The 19,454-nt window shown below is 39.1% G+C and overlaps 2 protein-coding genes across 2 annotated transcripts in view; both read right to left on the bottom strand.

The window, feature by feature from the left end:
• RIDA (reactive intermediate imine deaminase A homolog) overlaps nucleotides 1-19,454 on the bottom strand; it is a 319,353-nt gene that overhangs the window by 125,873 nt on the left and 174,026 nt on the right. The window lies entirely within an intron of this gene.
• Nucleotides 1-19,454, bottom strand: part of NIPAL2 (NIPA like domain containing 2) — a 106,189-nt gene that overhangs the window by 37,173 nt on the left and 49,562 nt on the right. Inside the window, exon 4 of the mRNA XM_050801210.1 lies at nucleotides 16,816-16,875. Coding sequence (XP_050657167.1) covers nucleotides 16,816-16,875 — 60 coding nt within the window. The remainder of the gene's footprint in view (nucleotides 1-16,815; nucleotides 16,876-19,454) is intronic.

Below are 19,454 nucleotides of genomic sequence, written 5' to 3'. Positions count from 1 at the left end.
ACCAATTTCCTGTTCCTCTTATGCAAATGACTTAGGTTTTGAACTCTAGTTCCTGGAAACAAATAGCATTTGATTTTTCGCAAAAGCTAGACAACAGCAATTCAGGGTATTGTAGAAGCTACAAGGAAGTTTCCTCTAATGTAACGATTTATTCTGTAATACTTTGTGAAGACAGATTATATGCAATCTTTAAAGCTATTTTGAATGAGAAGTTTAGAAACAAAAAACAATATACATTATTAAACACTGTAATAAAAGCAAATGATAAAACCATATATAAGAACTTGGGAGAAAATTATTTGTCAGTCATGTCTTTTCTTTGGAAAAACATTACATAATTGTTCAAAAGTAGGTCCCTAGGAGGAAGAGATTAAAAAAAACCTGTTTTCTAAACTTGGTATGATAAAGTAGCATAAATCCATTTAATCTACTTTAAAATGTCTCAGATACTTCTGTTTCTTTTGTGAAATCAAAATTTCTAGTTATATTAAGTTCCTCCATCAGATACTTCTTTATCTCTACTAATAGTATCTAGTTTCTATTAACTTTCTTGTATTTAAATTTAGTTTTGAGTAGGCAACACATGTATATGGCAAAATTCCAACAATACACAAGGCGGACTGGTGAAAAGTTAAATCTCATACACCCTGATGGTTCACTAGTTTTCCTCCTCAAAGTCACTACCACCACCAGTTCCTGGGGTTTTCTTTTCAGAGATGTTTTATGCATGTGTGTATAAGTGTGCATGAGGTTTTTTTTTTTTTTACATAAATAATTGCATATTATATAAGCTTTTCTGTATCTTGCTTTTTTTTTTCTACTCAGAACATTTTGGAGGACACTTCACATCAGTATATGCAGGGTGGCTTCATTCTTTTTAAGTCTACTGGTATTCTATCTCGCGGAGGTAGTATTGCTTACTGAATAACTTTCCAATATTGTCCCTGTTTCACATCCTGACATATCCCTCCCTACTTCACATCCACGTCTGCATTTGCCTTCCATGACTGTTCCTATCAATGTATATCTTCATTGCATTTCTTTTTAAACATTTTTAATTTTTGTGGGTACATAGGAGGTGTATATATTTATGGGGTATATTTCATTGCATTTCAAAACTTTTAAAAAATATAAAATGGCTGATGCTTTTACAGTTATTCTTTCTTTCTCTCCTTCCTTCCTTCCTTCCTTCCTTCCTTCCTTCCTTCCTTCTTTCCTTCTCTCTTTCTTTCTTCTTTTTTTTTTGAAACAGAGTCTTGCTATGTTGCCCAGGCTGGAGTGCAGTGGTGTGATCTCAGCTTACTGCAACCTCTGTCTCCTGGGTTCAAGTGATTCTCCTATCTCAGCCTCCCGAGTAGCTGGGACTACAAGCATGTGCCACCATGCCCAGCTAATTTTTGTATTTTTAGTAGAGACGGGGATTCACCATGGTGGCCTGGGTGGTCTCGAACTCTTGACCCCAGGTGATCTGACCGCCTCCGCCTCCCAAAGTTCTGGGATTACAGGAGTGAGCCACCATGCCCGGCTGCAATTGTACTTTCTAAGTCCCTTTCACATATATTATTTCATTTGGGCCTCACATCACTGTGCATCTGCTAAGTAACTTTATGGCAGTTCAGCAGGTCACACATTCTTTCTTCTTAATAATTTTTATTTCAGCTATCTGCAATAATTACAAAGGCAGTTCTGGATAGCTGCCACCAGTTGTATGCTGGTTTATTTGGCATCATTTATATTTATGTGATTTACTGTCCCCTTTATGAGTTATATGCACATTTTTCATGTTAGTCATTTGTACTTCCTTAAATAAATTCCTTTTAAATTTATTTATATTCTACGTTTTTCTAAAAGTGATATGAGATATCAGTTCCTGTTATTTTTATTTCAGTAAAGCTACATACATTCCTTCTTTTGAAAGACACAGATTTCTGACTTAGGAAACTTGTCAGTTTACCTTCTGCTGGCCCGTTTGCCGAAAGGAGTAATCTGGACATGTAAGATCCTCTGAAAAGTCTGCTGCCAGAAGTCTCAGAGCTCTCTTGTATGTTATTTGTTTCTTTTCTCTTGTTGCTTTTAGGATTCTTTATCCTTGACCTTTGGGAGTGTGACGATTAAATGCCTTGGGGTAGTCTTCTTTGGGTTAAATCTGCTCAGTGTTCTATAACCTTCTTGTATGTGAATATTGATGTCTTTCTCTAGGTTTGAGAAGTTCTCTATTATTATCCCTTTGTATAAACTTTCTAATCCTCTCTTCCTCTACCTCCTCTTTAAGGCCAATAAGTCTTAGATTTGTTCTTTTGAGGCTGTTTTCTAGACCTTGTAAGTGTGTTCCGTTCCTTTTTATTCTTTTTTTTTTTTTGTCTCCTCTGACTGTATTTTCAAATAGCCTGTTTTCAAGCTCACTAATTCTTCTCCTCGATCATTTCTGCTGTTAAGAGACTCTGATGCATTCTTTGGTATGTCAGTTGCATTTTTCAACTCCAGAATATCTGCTTGATTCTTTTGAATTTTAAAAATTTCTTTGTTAAAATTATCTGATAGGATTCTGAATTCCTTGTCTGCGTTATCTTGAATTTATTTGAATTTCCTCAAAACAGCTATTTGAATTCTCTGTCTGAAAGATTACATAACCCTGCCTCTCCAGGATTGGCCCCTAGTGCCTTATTTAGTTTGTTTGGTGAGGTCATGTTTTCCTGAATGGTCCTGATGCTTGTGAATGTTTGTCAGTGTCTGGGCATTGAGGAATTAGATATTTATTATAGTCTTTGCAGTCAGGGCATGTCTGTACCCTCCTTCTTTGGAAGGCTTTTTGGGTATTTTAATGAACTTGGGTGTTGTGATCTAAGTTTTTGGTCACTGTGGCCATATCTACATTAGGGGGCACTCCAAGCCTAGTAATGTTGTAGTTCTTGCATATTTGTAGAGGTACCATATTGGTGGTCTTGCATAAGATCTGGATGAATTATCTGGATTAACAGGAGGAGACTCTTGTTCTCTTCTCTTACTTTCTCCCAAACAATCTCTCTCTGTGTGTGTGTGTGTGTGTGTGTGTGTGTGTGTGTGTCTGTGTCCTGAACTGCCTGGAGCTGGGGGCGAGGGGTGGAATGACATAAGCACCCCTGCGGCCACTCCCACTGGGACTGCCTAGGTCAGACCTGAAGCCAGCACAGCATTGGATCTTGCTCAAGGCCTGCTCTATCCACTGCCTGGCTACCACCTATGTTCGCTCAAGGGCCTAGGGCTCTACAATCAGCAGGTGGCAAAGCCAGCCAGGCTTGTATCCTTCCCTTCAGGGTGACAAGTTCCTCTAGGCCCCGGGTGGGTCTGGAGATGCTGTCCAGGAGCCAGGCCTGGAGTCAGAAACCTTAGAAATTTACCTGGTGTTCTATTCTACTGCAGCTAGGTCGACACCAAAACCACAAGACAAAGTCCTTTCTGCTTGTCCCTCCCCTTTCCCCAGGCAGAGGAGTCTTTCCTCTGTCCGCCACCCTCAGGTACTGCCAGGGTACTGCCAATAGTCACATAAGGCCCAAAGGCTCTTCAGTCATCTTATGGTGAATGCTGCCAGGCCCGGCACTACCCTTCAGGGAAGTGGGCTCTCCTGTGGTTCAGGGTAGGTCTAGAAATGCCATCCAAGAGCCAAGACCTGGAATCAGGGACCCCAAGAACCCTCTTGGTACCCTACCCCGCTGCGGCCAAGCTGGTACTTAAGCTGCAAGACAAAATCCTTTTTATTTGTTCATCTCCTTTTCTTAAGCAGAAGGAGTCCTTCCCCACAGCCACCACAGCTGTGAATATGCTGGGCCACACCTGAAACTAATACATCTCTGAGTCTCACCCAAGGCTCACGGTGAGTACTGTCTGGCTGCCACTGCTGATTATTCAGGGCCCAAATACTCTTTAGTCAGCAGGTGATGAATCCTGCCAGGACTAGGTCCTTCCCTTCAAGGCAGTGGCTTCTTTTCTGGCCCAGGGTGTGTCGTGTGTCAAGAAATGTCATCCAGGAGCTAGAGCCTGGAATGGGGGCCTCAGGACTTTGCCTGATGCCCTATCCTACTGTGGCTGAGCTGGTGTCCAAGTTGCAAGACAAAGTCCTCTTTATTCTCTCTCCTCTCCTCAAGTGGAAGAAAGGAGGCTCTCCCAGAGCTATGAGCTGTGCTGCCTGGGGCTGGGGGAGGAGTGGCGTCTGCACTCCCTTGGCTTCCCAGCTGTTGTCTCACTGGATCATATGCCCCTTGAGTCCACTGGTTCTAATCCTAGCACAGCACCAGGACTTGCCTAGGAGTTGCAGTTCTTGTGGCCATGCAGCCTTTCAAGTTTATTTAGGACCCCAGAGAAATGTTAGCCTGCGGTGGCAAGGCTTGCCAAAACTCAAGTTCACACCTCTGGAGTGGTTGATTCCTCTCTGGATAGAGCTGGTCTAAATGCTCCCTCTGTGGCCATCAGCTGAGCTCTAGCCAGTGTTGGCAGCATTGAGTTCCAGCGCGAAGTCCCATAATCACTGTGCTCTTCTTCTCCAAGTGCGCAGATTCTCTGTGCCACTTGGCCACTGCTGGCGGATGTGGGAGAGGTGGTGTTGGTGATTCGAGACTGTCCTTCCTACCCTCTTCAGTGCCTCTTTCAGCAATATGAAGTTAACACCAGGTACTGTGATTGCTCACCTGAGTTTTGGTTCTTATGAAGGTGCTTTTTTGTGTTTAGATAGTTGTAAAATTTGGTGTTCCTACAGGCAGGACGATTGGTAGAGGCTTCTATTCAGCCATCTTGCTCCATCTCCTTTGTCTGGACATATAAGATCCAAAAGGAAGCAGGGTATCACCAACATGTTCCTCACCCAGGGAAATGTTACATTTTAGGTCAAGACTTGGATCCCAGGAGTCTAATCCAAGCTGAAACTGCCCTCACAAAATTCACATTTCACTGCTACTTGCTACCTGGAAGAGCTTAGGCAAGTTATTTACTCCATTGTGACTCAGTTTCCTCATCTCTAGGTACAAATTATGTCATCATACTTGCAAAATCCCAGGAATTTGGCTCTGCAAGAGGCCAGTCTAGGGAACTGAATATGCTTCAAAGCCCACTGAGAGGCCTGATGTGACAGCGGATCCTGGATAGATCCATCTCAGGATGCTGACTGCCTGCCATGAGCCAATGGCCATTTGAGTTAAGCTTAAAAATTAGTCCAAAATTGTATCTCTAATATTATAACCTTGGGATGATCAGGGACCATCACTGGGGCTGTCTCTAAGGAGATAACCCAATTTGATAATGGAAGGAATGAGCAGGAAGGAATTGGCTGGTGTTTTCTGAATGCCTAGCAAAGACTTCTCGCTGTTGGTTTTCAAAGAAAACAGAAAGAAGGACATGGCATAACTAATAGACATAACAAAGAAGAAGGAAAAAATAGCAGTCCTATGTTTGCTACCCACAGCTAGCCTCAGGAAACTGGTGCATAGAGTTCCAAGATCTGGATATTGGAGGGGACATAAAACAGCAGCCAGACAGCTGTGGGTAAGCTGCAGGTAAGAGGCAATGTCTAGATGCTAGATGCTACCCACAATACAGGCATGGGATGCCATCCTCTGTCCTCATGCCCAAACCTGCAGCAAATACATTTTTCTCATCAAATACAACTCAAGTCACTTAGAAGTCTATAATGGTCTGCTGGGAATCTTAGATTTAGCTTGATAACATGTACAAATATTAAATAAAACCTCTCCCTATAAACTTGATATTTGTGCAAAACAGGTAAACAAGCAAATCCCTGCCTTTTATAATAGATACACTAGTTATACTGGGAGGGCATATGCCAAGGGAACGTAATCTTTTTTGTTTTAAATAGAGATACAGTCTCACTCTGTTGCCCATGCCGGAGTACAGTGATGCAATCGTAGCTCACGGCAGCCTCGAATTTCTGGGCTTGAGTGATCCTTTCATCTTGGCCTCCTGAGTAGCTGGAACTACAGGCATGTGCCACCATGACTGGCTACTTTTTTAATTTTAAGTTTTGTAGAGATAGGGTCTGGCCATTTTGCCCAGGCTGGTCTCGAACTCCTGGTCTCAAGTGATCCTCCCACCTTGGCCTCCTAAAGTGCTGGAATTACATGTGTGAGCCACTATGCCCAGCCAGTAATAATTATTTTTAGGTGTTGTTCTTAAAATTATTGAGTTCATAGATGTGTATGGCTGACATGAGCGTTATGGTATAATCAGCATCATGCTAAAATGTGATGATAATGATAACTATAATAGTAATAACTAATACTTGTAAGCACAGTTCTAAATGCTTTATACATAACTAATTTAATGCTTCCAACAAATCTGTGAAAATGATTTACCTTTGTGTTATTATACTATTACAACTTTTACTATACGTAAGTTGTATAGTATATGACATATAATATGAATACTATATAATGTATACTCTTAAACTGTTACCATCTACATTTGACAAAAGAGGAAATTGAGCCACAGAAGAAATAGTTATTTTGCTTGGGATTTTCCAGCTAAGAAGAGGAGAGCTGGGATTGGAACCTAGGTGGTCTATTTTCTTAACTATTATACTCCACTGCCTCTTATTTGCCTTAAGAATCAAGGCCACTGAATGGACAGCTCAGGGCTGTCATTTACATTGAAGTCTGTATGAGTGGCACCCCTAGGAGCTGTACAGAGCACAACCTGAGGCCGTATGCAGCATCCTTACTGGGGATAAAAGAAATTGATTGTTCCCGGCAAAGGTCCCTGGGGTCCTTGACTGGTCTCAGGTAATTTTTCTGGCCCTAAATTTCCTTTAGAAGAGTATTCCCAAACTGGTATTCCCTGGAACCAGTTTTGTAAGACAGATGCTCCACCAAAAAAGGTCCCAAGGCAAATGTATTTGAGAAGAGGTGAATTAAACAAACTTAAATCATTCTTTTACTGGAAAACCTCTCCCATCCTAATGTATTAGCATTCACTGTAAATCTCCCAGAGGAGGATATGGTTGTCATATTTTCTAAACATATTTGACCATTTATATTGCACTGAAGTAGTGTTTTGGGGGAATATTTTATATTTTGGGAAATACTTGACATTTAACTGGATCCAGCTGTGAGCATGCCTTTGTTTCAGGAGGCTACTAGTGTTCTGCTGCAAAAGTCTTCTATAGATACCTGTGCACCAAGAATGTGGTTGGAGGAAAGCACCCCAGAATCAGGCTCCTTCTGAAGCTTCTGTTCACTGGCACCTCTAACCTGTGGAGTCCCTCACCTGTGCAAGTTTTGGAATCTAAGATCTACTTGCACAGTTCTTCCACAACAGATATCCCGGTTCCCAAGCTCCTCTTTCCCTGAACTAAAACCTGAAATCTTCTTGAATTTTGTCCACTCTCCAGCTGGATGCTACTTAATATTAACTGCCCATTTGCTGACTTCTGGAATCTGGTCTGACCTGACTTTTAGGAGCCTTAAGAGTTTTTCTTATTCAGCTAACCTGACTGCAACCAAGATTGCAGTCTAATTCCTTTGGTCCCTGCAATATGTCTCCTGGTCAGTGGGAGTCCAGTTATTGCTTTTGTGGGATAACAGGAGTCAAAGAATAAATTGGACTCCTTAACATCAAACCATTTGGGAATACCCTCCCATAAGTACAATCTCTCTGGATTCCTCAGGCTTATGGTAGCAAAACCTTGAAGAAGCCCTCGATTGAAAATCTCAGTGATGTGGTGAATTCAAGTAGTCCATCAGAAAGGCTCCCATTCTTGAGGCAGCTCTGCAACCATAACAGTCAATCTGTCTTCTCAACCAGAGACAATGGGGCATTTAGCTAGTTTAGTGTTCTAGATATTGGCTCCAAATCAAGCTGACTTCTGGTGTGGGAAATGGAAGGAAGGAAATAGCTCTCCTCTCACTATTAATCTCGTGATATTCTATTTAGGGAAACCTTTTCTAGGTGACCCGAAATAATCAAATTGCTTGTCTCTGGAAATTGCTGATGAGTTGACTGTCATTTTTGTTTCTATGATGACTCTATCTGGTCTTACATCAACTAGGATCTCACAGATGATTTGGTGCTTTTGATGTCTAAGGGAGAAGAGAGAAGAAAATTCTATAGTTTTGAGCTGATTGAAGGGGAGAGAAATCTGGTGCTTTTACTTTTTAAAGGAAAAATAATCATTAAAATAATTAATCCACTAAGAATCAGAGCACAGTCCAAAACCTGTCATTGACTTAATAATACTTGGCGATTGCTTTCAGACATAGCCGTATGAGGTCATTTTTTGAGACTAGTGGTGAAAAGCTTCATAGTCACAGAGTAACATTTGGCAATAAATTAGTTCAGCTTGTTTCCACATGGTCCCCAAATCTTCATTTGTTCCATCATGAAAAACAAACTTCCATTTGCTTGAAACAGGGAAAAATAAATGATTTTCCTTTACACATTTTGATAATTTAATTTTTAGCATGTTCATATGTTAATCTTTAAAACACACCACTAACTACTCTTTTCCCTGTTTGGTTTTAGTCCCTGTGAAGTAAAAGACGCTTTTTTTTTTTTTTTTGCTTTTAACAGGAAAAGCTACATTTTCTCAAGGCAACAGCAACAAAGGCTCAGAGCAAATACACGTGACTTGACACATTTCTGAGAGAGGGGTTGGGAAAAGTCCTTCCTTGGACTTCCGTAGGTATGAAGTGGGTTGCTACATCTCAGATAATGATAATCTTAGGATATCACTTGTTGGAGGCAAGGGTATAGAATAGGTGACTCAACCCTTTTTTCATTCCTAGGACACTAGATTAAAGGCAAAAATTGGTCATGTTTAACTATGGTATGAAATAAATGTGACTTATGAGTTACATGGCCCTACTCCAAAAGCATTAAGTTAGGTAGGAAAAAACAAAACAAAGCACCCAATCAGAGTTGTGGGAAAGATTACCTGGATTCCTAAAGTGTGCAAAAATGTCCTAATCAAGGTTTCCTCTGATTAATTAGTAGAGTACAGTGGTGGGGGGTGGTGGTAGTAGTAATAATGACAATTATAGCTAATATTATTGAACACATTATGTGATAGGCTCTGTTGTAAGAGTTTTACATATATGAACTCATTTAATCCTGTAAGGTATATAATATTATCTTTATTTTAAAGATTAGAAAATTGAAGCTTAAAAAGCTTATGTAACTTTGCAAAGGTTACATAAGGTTCCTCCAGTGTAGCCTTAAAAAAGAAAAAAGAGAAAGGTTATATAAGGTTACATAACAGCTTTCTGATACTAAAGACTCACCCTAACTTTATACTATAGCTATACCAGATTGCCATTTTTAGGATACTGGTCCATCATGTACTAGTTATGACCTTGGGCAGGTTACTTAACCTTTCTAAGTATCAGATTTTGCTTCTGTAAATGGATTGTTCCTACATTTAAATGAGATAATCCATGCAAAACACTTAACATAGTATTTGGCAAGAGTAAATGTTTAATAAATGTTAGCTGCTTTTAAAAGATGAGGAGGTAGGCCAGGTGCGATAGCTCACACCTGTAATCCCAGCACTTTGGGAGGCAGAGGTGTGTGGATCATGAGGTCAGGAGTTTGAGACAAGCCTGGATAACATGGTGAAACCCTGTCTCTACTAAAAATACAAAAATTAGTCGAGCATAGTGGCACGTGCCTGTAATCCCAGCTACTTGGGAGTCTGAGGCAGGAGAATTGCTTAAACCCAGGAGGTGGAGGTTGCAGTAAGCTGAGATCACGCCACTACACACCAGCCTGGGCAAAAGAGCAAGACTCTATCTCAAAAGAAAAAAAAAAAAGGTGAGGAATTAGCAAAGAATCCAAAATAATTACTTAAAAGTTTTATTTTGTTAGTTTGTTTTCTTGATGTGTGTGTGTGTGTGTGTGTGTGTGTGTGTGTGTGTGTGTGTATTTCCCCTTCCTTATATTGCATTTTTAGTATTACCTCTTAGGAATCTCTCAGCAATGAAAGTGGTAATAGAAATTATGACAATTATATTGACAAAGCTTTGCATTTTTCAAAGTACTTATATATGAATTAATTAATTTGATCTTCAAAACTATCTTATATATTTGTCAGAAAAGTGAGGCTTAGAGAAGTTAAGTAATACTAGGTTGCCCATACAGTTGATAGCCAGAGTTGAATCCAGATCTGAAGTTATGAGAGTCAGTTTAATTTAGATCCTTTAATGTTGAGAGCTGGTTTATTGTTTAGTTGATAATGCGTTCTCTAAGTATATAATAAAATAAACTGTACATATTGATATTTTTATTTCTTCCTTTCCATAGTTACAACTTGCATTTACTTTTTTCCTAAGCCTTACAGGCAGGAGTTATGGTGGAGTATGAAATAGAAATTTACTTTACCTTTTCGTACCTTTGTTAACATTTCTCATGTTATTCCCTCTGTATGGCCTCCTTCAAATTATTGGATGTAGCCTATGCCTGTCCTGCCCAGCTGTCAGAACCAATTCAAATGTTATCTCTGCTGTAAAAAATTCTCTCTGATCTTCTCAGCTAGAGAAGAACAGAGCTAAACCTGAGTGTTTTGTCCCCTAGGGGACATTTTGGAATGTTTGGAGACATTTTTGGTTATCATAACTGAGTGGGAGGATGTTAGAGGGATCTAGTGGGTAAAGGTCAGGAGGGATCTTAAAGATCTTACAGTGCACAGGGCAGCCCCTACAATGAAGAATGATCTGGCCCAAAATCTCAGCAATGCTGATTCAGAAACACTTCTAAACTAAAGACTCATGGCATTATGGCACATATCCTTTTCTACTTAAAAAAAACTTATTTATGAATATATTTTATCATGGCCTATAAATTATTTGAGGACAGGAATTCTGTCTTAATCATCTTTTTATCACTAATATTCAAGATTAGTTTGCAAATCCCCCTTTATATCTGCATTCTGTCATTAAATACCTTAGGTTAATTTCATCATTATTCAACCATTAACTATAAAAGATGACAGATATTAGATAAAAGGATTGAAAGTTCCCTTAAGTCACTTGATAAATGAGAAAAATAATGTATCTAGGAACTAATTTTTAGCTTATAAAACTCAGGTATTGGTAATTTTTTTTCACCCTTTTTCTTTTTTTTTTTTTTTATTATACTTTAAGTTCTAGGGTACATGTGCACAACGTGCAGGTTTGTTACATATGTATACATGTGCCATGTTGGTGTGCTGCACCCATTAACTCGTCATTTACATTAGGTATACCTCCTAATGCTATCCCTCCCTCCTTCCCCCACCCCACAACAGGCCCTGGTGTGTGATATTCCCCTTCCTGTGTCCAAGTGTTCTCATTATTCAATTACCACCTATAAGTGAGAACATGTGGTGTTTGGTTTTTTGTCCTTGTGATAGTTTGCTGAGAATGATGGTTTCCAGCTGCATCCATGTCCCTACAAAGGACATGAGCTCATCCTTTTGTATGGCTGCATAGTAGTCCATGGTGTATATGTGCCACATTTTCTTAATCCAGTCTATAACTGAGGTATATTTGGGTTGGTTCCAAGTCTTTGCTATTGTGAATAGTGCCATAATAAACATACATGTGCAAGTGCCTTTATAGCACATGATTTATAATCCTTTGGGTATATATCCAGTAATGGGATGGCTGGATCAAATGGTATTTCTAGTTCTAGATCCTTGAGGAATCGCCACACTGTCTTCCACAATGATTGAACTAGTTTACAGTCCCACCAACAGTGTAAAAGTGTTCCTATTTCTCCACATCCTCTCCAGCACCTGTTGTTTCCTGACTTTTTAATGATCACCATTCTAACTGGTGTGAGATGGTATCTCATTGTGGTTTTGATTTGCATTTCTCTGATGGCCAGTGATGATGAGCATTTTTTCATGTGTCTGTTGGCTGCATAAATGTCTTCTTTTGAGAAGTGTCTGTTCATATCCTTTGCCCACTTTTTGATGGGGTTGTTTGTTTTTTTCTTGTAAATTTGATTGAGTTCTTTGTAGGTTCTGGATATTAGCCCTTCATCAGATGAGTAGATTGCAAAAATTTTGTCCCATTCTGTAGGTTGCCTGTTCACTCTGATGGTAGTTTCTTTTGCTGTGCAGAAGCTCTTTAGTTTAATTAGATCCCATTTGTCAATTTTGGCTTTTGTTGCCGTTGCTTTTGGTGCTTTATACATGAAGTCCTTGCCCATGCCTATGTCCTGAATGGTATTGTCTAGGTTTTCTTCTAGGGTTTTTATGGTTTTAGGTCTAACATTTAAGTTAGACCTAAAACCATTAATTTTTGTATAAGGTGTAAAGAAGGGATCCAGTTTCAGCTTTCTACATATGGCTACCCAGTTTTCCCAGCACCATTTATTAAATAGGGAATCTTTTCCCCATTTCTTGTTTTTGCCAGGTTTGTCAAAGATCAGATGGTTGTAGATGTGTGGTATTATTTCTAAGGACTCTGTTCTGTTCCATTGGTCTATATCTCTGTTTTGGTACCAGTACCATGCTGTTTTGGTTACTGTAGCCTTGTAGTATAGTTCGAAGTCAGGTAGCATGATGCCTCCAGCTTTGTTCTTTTGGCTTAGGATTGTCTTGGCAATGCGGGCTCTTTTTTGGTTCCATATGAACTTTAAAGTCATTTTTTCCAATCCTGTGAAGAAAGTCAATGGTAGCTTGATGGTGATGGCATTGAATCTATAAATTACCTTGGGCAGTATGGCCATTTTCACGATATTGATTTTTCCTATCCATGAGCATGGAATGCTCTTTTATTTGTTTGTATCCTCTTTTATTTCGTTGAGCAGTGGTTTGTAGTTCTTCTTGAAGAGGCCCTTGTAAGTTGGATTCCTAGGTATTTTATTCTCTTTGGAGCAATGTGAATGGGAGTTTACTCATGATTTGACTCTCTGTTTGTCTGTTATTGGTGTATAAGAATGCTTGTGATTTTTGCACATTGATTTTGTATCCTGAGACTTTGCTGAAGTTGCTTATCAGCTTAAGGAGATTTTGGGCTGAGATGATGGGGTTTTCTAAGTATACAATCATGTCATCTGCAAACAGGGACAATTTGACTTCCTCTTTTCCTAATTGAATACCCTTTATTTCTTTCTCCTGCCTGATTGCCCTGGCCAGAACTTCCAACACTATGTTGAATAGGAGTGGTGAGAGAGGGCATCCTTGTCTTGTGCCAGTTTTCAAAGGGAATGCTTCCAGTTTTTGCCCATTCAGTATGATATTGGCTATGGGTTTGTCATAAATAGCTCTTATTATTTTGAGATACGTTCCATCAATACTGAATTTATTGAGAGTTTTTAGCATGAAGGGCTGTTGAATTTTGTCAGAGGCATTTTCTGCATCTATTGAGATAATCACGTGGTTTTTGTCTTTGGTTCTGTTCATATGCTGGATTACATTTATTGATTTGCGTATGTTGAACCAGCCTTGCATCCCAGGGATGAAGCCCACTTGATCATGGTGGATAAGCTTTTTGATGTGCTGCTGGATTCAGTTTGCCAGTATTTTATTGAGGATTTTTCCTTCAATGTTCATCAAGGATATTGGTCTCAAATTCTCTTTTTTTGTTGTATCTCTGCCAGGCTTTGGTATCAGGATGATGCTGGCCTCATAAAATGAGTTAGGGAGGATTCCCTCTTTTTCTGTTGATTGGAATAGTTTCAGAAGGAATGGTACCAGCTCCTCCTTGTACCTCTGTAGAATTCGGCTGTGAATCCGTCTGGTCCTGGACTTTTTTTGGTTGGTAGGCTGTTAATTATTGCCTCAATTTCAGAGCCTGTTATTGGTCTATTCAGGGATTCAACTTCTTCCTGGTTTAGTCTTGGGAGAGTGTATGTGTCCAGGAATTTATCCATTTCCTCTAGGTTTTCTAGTTTCTTTGCGTAGAGGTGTTTATAGTATGTTTATAGTATTCTCTGATGGTAGTTTGTATTTCTGTGGGGTCGGTGGTGATATCCCCTTTATCATTTTTTATTGTGTCTATTTGATTCTTCTTCTTTATTAGTCTTGCTAGTGGTCTATCAATTTTGTTGATCTTTTCAAAAAACCAGCTCCTGGATTCATTGATTCTTGAAGGGTTTTTTATGTCTCTATCTCCTTCAGTTCTGCTCTGATTTTAGTTATTTCTTGCCTTCTGCTAGATTTTGAATGTGTTTGCTCTTACTTCTCTAGTTCTTTTAATTGTGATGTTAGGGTGTCAGTTTTAGATCTTTCCTGCTTTCTCTCGTGGGCATTTAGTGCTATAAATTTCCCTCTCCACACTGCTTTAAATGTATCCCAGAGATTCTGGTATGTTGTATCTTTGTTCTCATTGGTTTCAAAGAACATCTTTATTTCTGCCTTCATTTCGTTATGTACCCAGTAGTCATTCAGGAGCAGGCTGTTCATTTTCCATGTAGTTGAGTGGTTTTGAGTGAATTTCTTAATCCTGAGTTCTAGTTTGATTGCGCTGTGGTCTGAGAGACACTTTGTTATAATTTCTGTTCTTTTACATTTGCTGAGGGTGCTTTACTTCTAACTATGTGGTCAATTTTGGTATAAGTGCTATGTGGTGCTGAGAAGAATATATATTCTGTTGATTTGGGGTGGAGAATTCTGTAGATGTCTATTAGGTCTGCTTGGTGCAGAGCTGAGTTCAAGTCCTGGATATCCTTGTTAACTTTCTGTCTCATTTATCTGTCTAATGTTGACAGTGGGGTGCTAAAGTCTCCCATTATTACTGTTTGGGAGTCTAAGTCTCTTTGTAGGTCTCTAAGGACTTGCTTTATGAATCTGGGTGCTCCTGTATTGGGTGCATATATATTTAGGATAGTTAGCTCTTCTTGTTGAATTGATCCCTTTACCCTTTACCATGGCCTTCTTTGTCTCTTTTGATCTTTGTTCATTTAGAGTCTGTTTTATTAGAGACTAGGATTGCAACCCCTGCCTTTTTTTGTTTTCCATTTTCTTGGTAGATCTTTCTCCAACCGTTTATTTTGAGCCTATGTGTGTCTCTGCATGTGAGATGGGTCTCCTGAATACAGTACACTGATGGGTCTTGATTCTTTATCCAATTTGCCAGTCTGTGTCTTTTAATTGGTGCATTTAGCCCTTTTACATTTAAGGTTAATATTGTTATGTGTGAATTTGATCCTGTCATTGTGATGTTAGCTGGTTATTTTGCTCATTAGTTGATGCAGTTTCTTTCTAGCATCGATGGTCATTACCATTTTTTTTTTCTTTTTGAGATAGGGTCTCACTCAGGTTGCCCAGGCTGGAGTGCAGTGGTGCAATCTTGGTTCACTGCAGCCTTGTCCTCCCAGGCTCAGGTGATCCTCCTGCCTCAGCCTCCCAAGTAGCTGCGACTACAGGTGCATGCCACCACACCTGGCTATTTTATATCTATATATATAGATATATAGATATATATAGTAGAGATGGGGTTTTGCCATGTTGCCCAAGCTGGTCTTGAACTCCTGGACTCAAGCAATCCATTTGCCTCGGTCTCCCAAAGTGCTGGGATTATAGGCATCAGCCACTGCATCAGGCATTGGCCATTCTTATTTCTGAGTCCATACATCTTCCCCAAATGATTCTACAAACCACATTATATTAAAAAGGGTATAGAAAAATAGTATGTTGGGAGAGATAGAATCCACATATGAATGCATTTAGAAAAACATTTAACCATGAAGAATTTGACAATGTTGACTAAAAACTCTGCTAGCAGAATCAAACCAAGGAGGAAAAGAAAAAGAGAAAACATTTTCAAGACATTATGCTCAAGGGAAACATGATCAGGGAAAACAAATGCTCAACATACCAACACTGGTGTCACATTTAGAGCTCAAAATTTTAAAAAATATGATCTCCCTGGAAGAGGGGAGGCATTGTTTTATTTAAAGTGCCTAAAGTATTTGTATTCATTATCATATGTCAGCAGCAATTCAAACAGGATTGTGTCACAGAAGAAAATATGATTCTCTATAATTCTTCTCACCAATGATATGTCCAACAATAGCTGGAAAATGCAATACATAAATGATGGCTTTGCCATACATCAGAAATGTTTCTTACAGCCAAGAAGGCTACTGTCATTTTCCATTAATAACTATATGTCCAAATAAAATATTTAAGAACAATGTTCTGTGCTACTTTTGGGAAAAGCCAAATATAAATTGTAGTTAGTTGGTGCAGCAAATTTTTTGTGGTTTTCATTTTTATGCAATACTTTCTTGTAACAACATAACAAATATATCCTTTGGAGTGTGGTAGTCTATTAGGTAACACAGATGTTTTCATTGAATTTTATTTTGTTCATACAATTTTATAACATTAATATTATTATAAAGACCCATTATAAAATATACAAATGCTCAACATACCAACACTAGTGTCACATTTAGAGCTCAAATTTTAAAAAAAATATGATCTCCCTGGAAGAGGGGAGGCATTGTTTTATTTAAAGTGCCTAAAGTATTTGTATTTTAATGGGTTATTATAATAATAAAATGACATGAAATTATAATTCAATGCATTATAATAATATAATCCACTCAATTGATTAATATAATAATCCATTATCAATTATTTTATAATAATTCATTATAATTATTAATTAATAATTTGCTATAGCAAAAATTGATCACATTTAGCAGTGGTCACAATAGAAATGGAAGTATTTCATGTGAGAAGAGATGGCAGCTCCAAGACAGAATAATGCTTGTCTCTAAATGAGACTTACACCCATTTCAGTAATTTGTTTCCAGTTTTTATTGCACATACTTTTTACGGATAGTATTATTTATTTCCTGATCAAGCAACGCTGCAATTACATGAATTAAATAATTACTTACCTAGTAAATCTGAGGCTCTCAAATTGTCTTTCAGAAATGTAACAGAAATAATGGCACTACCTAGAAAGAAAATGGCCATTAGTGGTAGTTCCAATATAAAAGTGTCTATTACGCAATGCCTTTCGAAAGAAGTTAAGCAATTTGTGTCTTACGCCTGATGAGCTATGTCCTGATCAGAGACATTCAGCAGTTGTGGCTATAAAAAGGCCTTTCTTCCCCCTGTGGCTGAGGATATGTGAAAATTGGTGTGGTTTACAACGGATGTGTCTTGTATATTGTGAGGGCTTAATAAAGGTTTACTAAATGACAGAACAAACGAATGGAAAGAAAGAAGAAAGGCAGAGCAGGAAGGGGTAGAAAGACAGGAAGAGATAGAAAGGAAGGAAAGAAAGAAGGATGGGGCAGGGTGCAGTGCCTCACGCCTGTAAGGCTCAGCACTTTGGGAGGATCACTTGAGTCCAGGAGTTCAAGATAAGCCAGGGCAACATAGTGAAACACCCCATCTCTACTTAAAATACAAAAAATTAGCCAGGCATGATGGCATGGGCCTGTAGTCCCAGCTACTGGGGAGGCTAAGGTGAGTGGATTTCTTGAGCCTGGGAGGTTGAGGCTGTAGTGAGCCATGATGGCACCACTGCACTGCAGCCTCAGTGACAGAAGGAGATCCTGTCTCAAAAAAAAAAAAAAAAAAAAAAAAAAAAAAAAAGAAAGAAAGGACAGGAAGAACTTTAAATATGTGCTAAACTGAAACTCATGATTTCCCAGCATTTCCTCCCATAATTCCTGTTCTGACAATTCCTGTATCTACTTACTAACACCAGAATCCCAGGACTTCTCCTATTTCTTTTCTATTTGACGATCCACATCCAACAGGTCACTGGGTCAAAGTCTGTAGTCCACTCTCTATTTTTTTCTTTTTTTTTGAGACAGGATTTTGTTCTTTTGCCCAGGCTGGAGTGCAGTGGCAAGATCATAACTCACTGCAACATTGCACTCCTAGGCTCAAACGATCCACAGGCTTACGCCACCCTCCCAGCCAATTAAAAATTTTTTTTTGTAGAAATGGGGTCTCACTATGTTGCCCAGGCTGGCATCAAACTCCTGGGCTCAAGTGATCCTCCTGCCTCGACCTCCCAAAGTATTGGGATTACAGGCGTGAGCCACTGCAACCAGCCTTATTTCCCTCTCTGTTAGGTCTGTTCCCGAATCTTCATTCCTGTGATCACCAGCCCTGTCCCAAGCTCAGGGCAGCTTCTCCTCTGGCTTAGACCATTAGCTTCTCTCTGACCTCGCATTTCCCCCTTTTCCCCTTTCCCCATACCACCACCAGAGTAATCACTCTAAAATGCAAATCTGATGTAAATACACTGCTTTCAACCCCTAAGTGGCTGGTCTACAGGACAAAGGTCACACTACCAAGCTGAACACTCAAAGAGCTATGATTTTGCTTCTGATGCTTTGGTCACATTTGTCTTTATTTCTTTGATAATCTGTAGTCCACCCTTACTGAAGTAATTATAATTCCCAGAATCCACCGTGCAGTTTCATGTTCAATGGCTTATACATGTCCAGCTCTGCCCCTGTCCTTGTGACTAGCTCTAGACTCAAGTGTCACTTCTGGATTCCCTGGGCTGAGCTGATCACCCCACCCATATGCTCTGATGACCCCTGTATATAGCTTTTTCACCACACCTAGATTTATATGCCTGTCTTCCCCTGAAAGACCATCAGTTCCTTTTAATCTCAGATATGTCTTCTTATTCTTCTAAGAGCTCCAGTGAGTAGCTGTATCTAGCACATAAACAGTGTTCAATAAATGCTCATTAAATGAAATGAGAGAGTATGGGATCTCAGCCTTGCAGCTGTTCTCCTTCCCATTAGTGACACTACTGGACTCTCTCCCATACAGTCGATCCACGGTCTGCTACTGTCACCTCAGGTATCAGGGTTAAACTGAACCTCTCTGAGTTGTTCCTCTTATGGGGCCATTTCTCTATGAGTATAGGCATGGGAAAATCCAAAATTGTAATAATACAAAAAAATATGCAACATAATATATGCTGTAAATTTTTAACAAAAACGATTTGCTGTTTGTTTTTTAAAAGCAAAAGTACAGGAAAGAAAATGATCATAAAATAATATCATCCTGTAAAGAAAATTGCCGTTAATATATTGGTGTTTTTATTTCTCTTCAGTTGAGATCAAACTTTAGTGGCAAATTTATTTTCTCAGTTTCCTCAGTCAACACATTACAATTTGCCATGTCATCAAGAATTCTTCATAGACATAATTTTAATGGTATAATAATCCATTAAACAGATGGTGTGGTTAAATTTGAATGTGACTATATCTGATATTTTGGCAGTTTATTGAAAACAAAATAAGTCCACACCAGAAACCCTCATGCGGGATAAGATGGGATGCTATTTGTCTCTGTTGGGTTTTTTTTTTTTTTTGTCTCAACTTAGCTTTTTCTCATTCTGGTTGATCTTTGTCCTTCAAAACTTTTCCTGGGCAGGTTACTTATAGGAAAGGAAGCTTCACACAGAGTAAACCAGGCCTGGGAAATGCTCATCAGGCATGAGTTTGAGTGTTGTGGTTTCAAAACATTAAAGCAAGATTTTCTGTAGATAAACTAA

The sequence above is a fragment of the Macaca thibetana genome, chromosome 8, assembly GCF_024542745.1.
Source record: "Macaca thibetana thibetana isolate TM-01 chromosome 8, ASM2454274v1, whole genome shotgun sequence".
Taxonomy (NCBI): domain Eukaryota; kingdom Metazoa; phylum Chordata; class Mammalia; order Primates; family Cercopithecidae; genus Macaca; species Macaca thibetana.
This window is presented reverse-complemented; position numbering and strand designations above follow the sequence as displayed.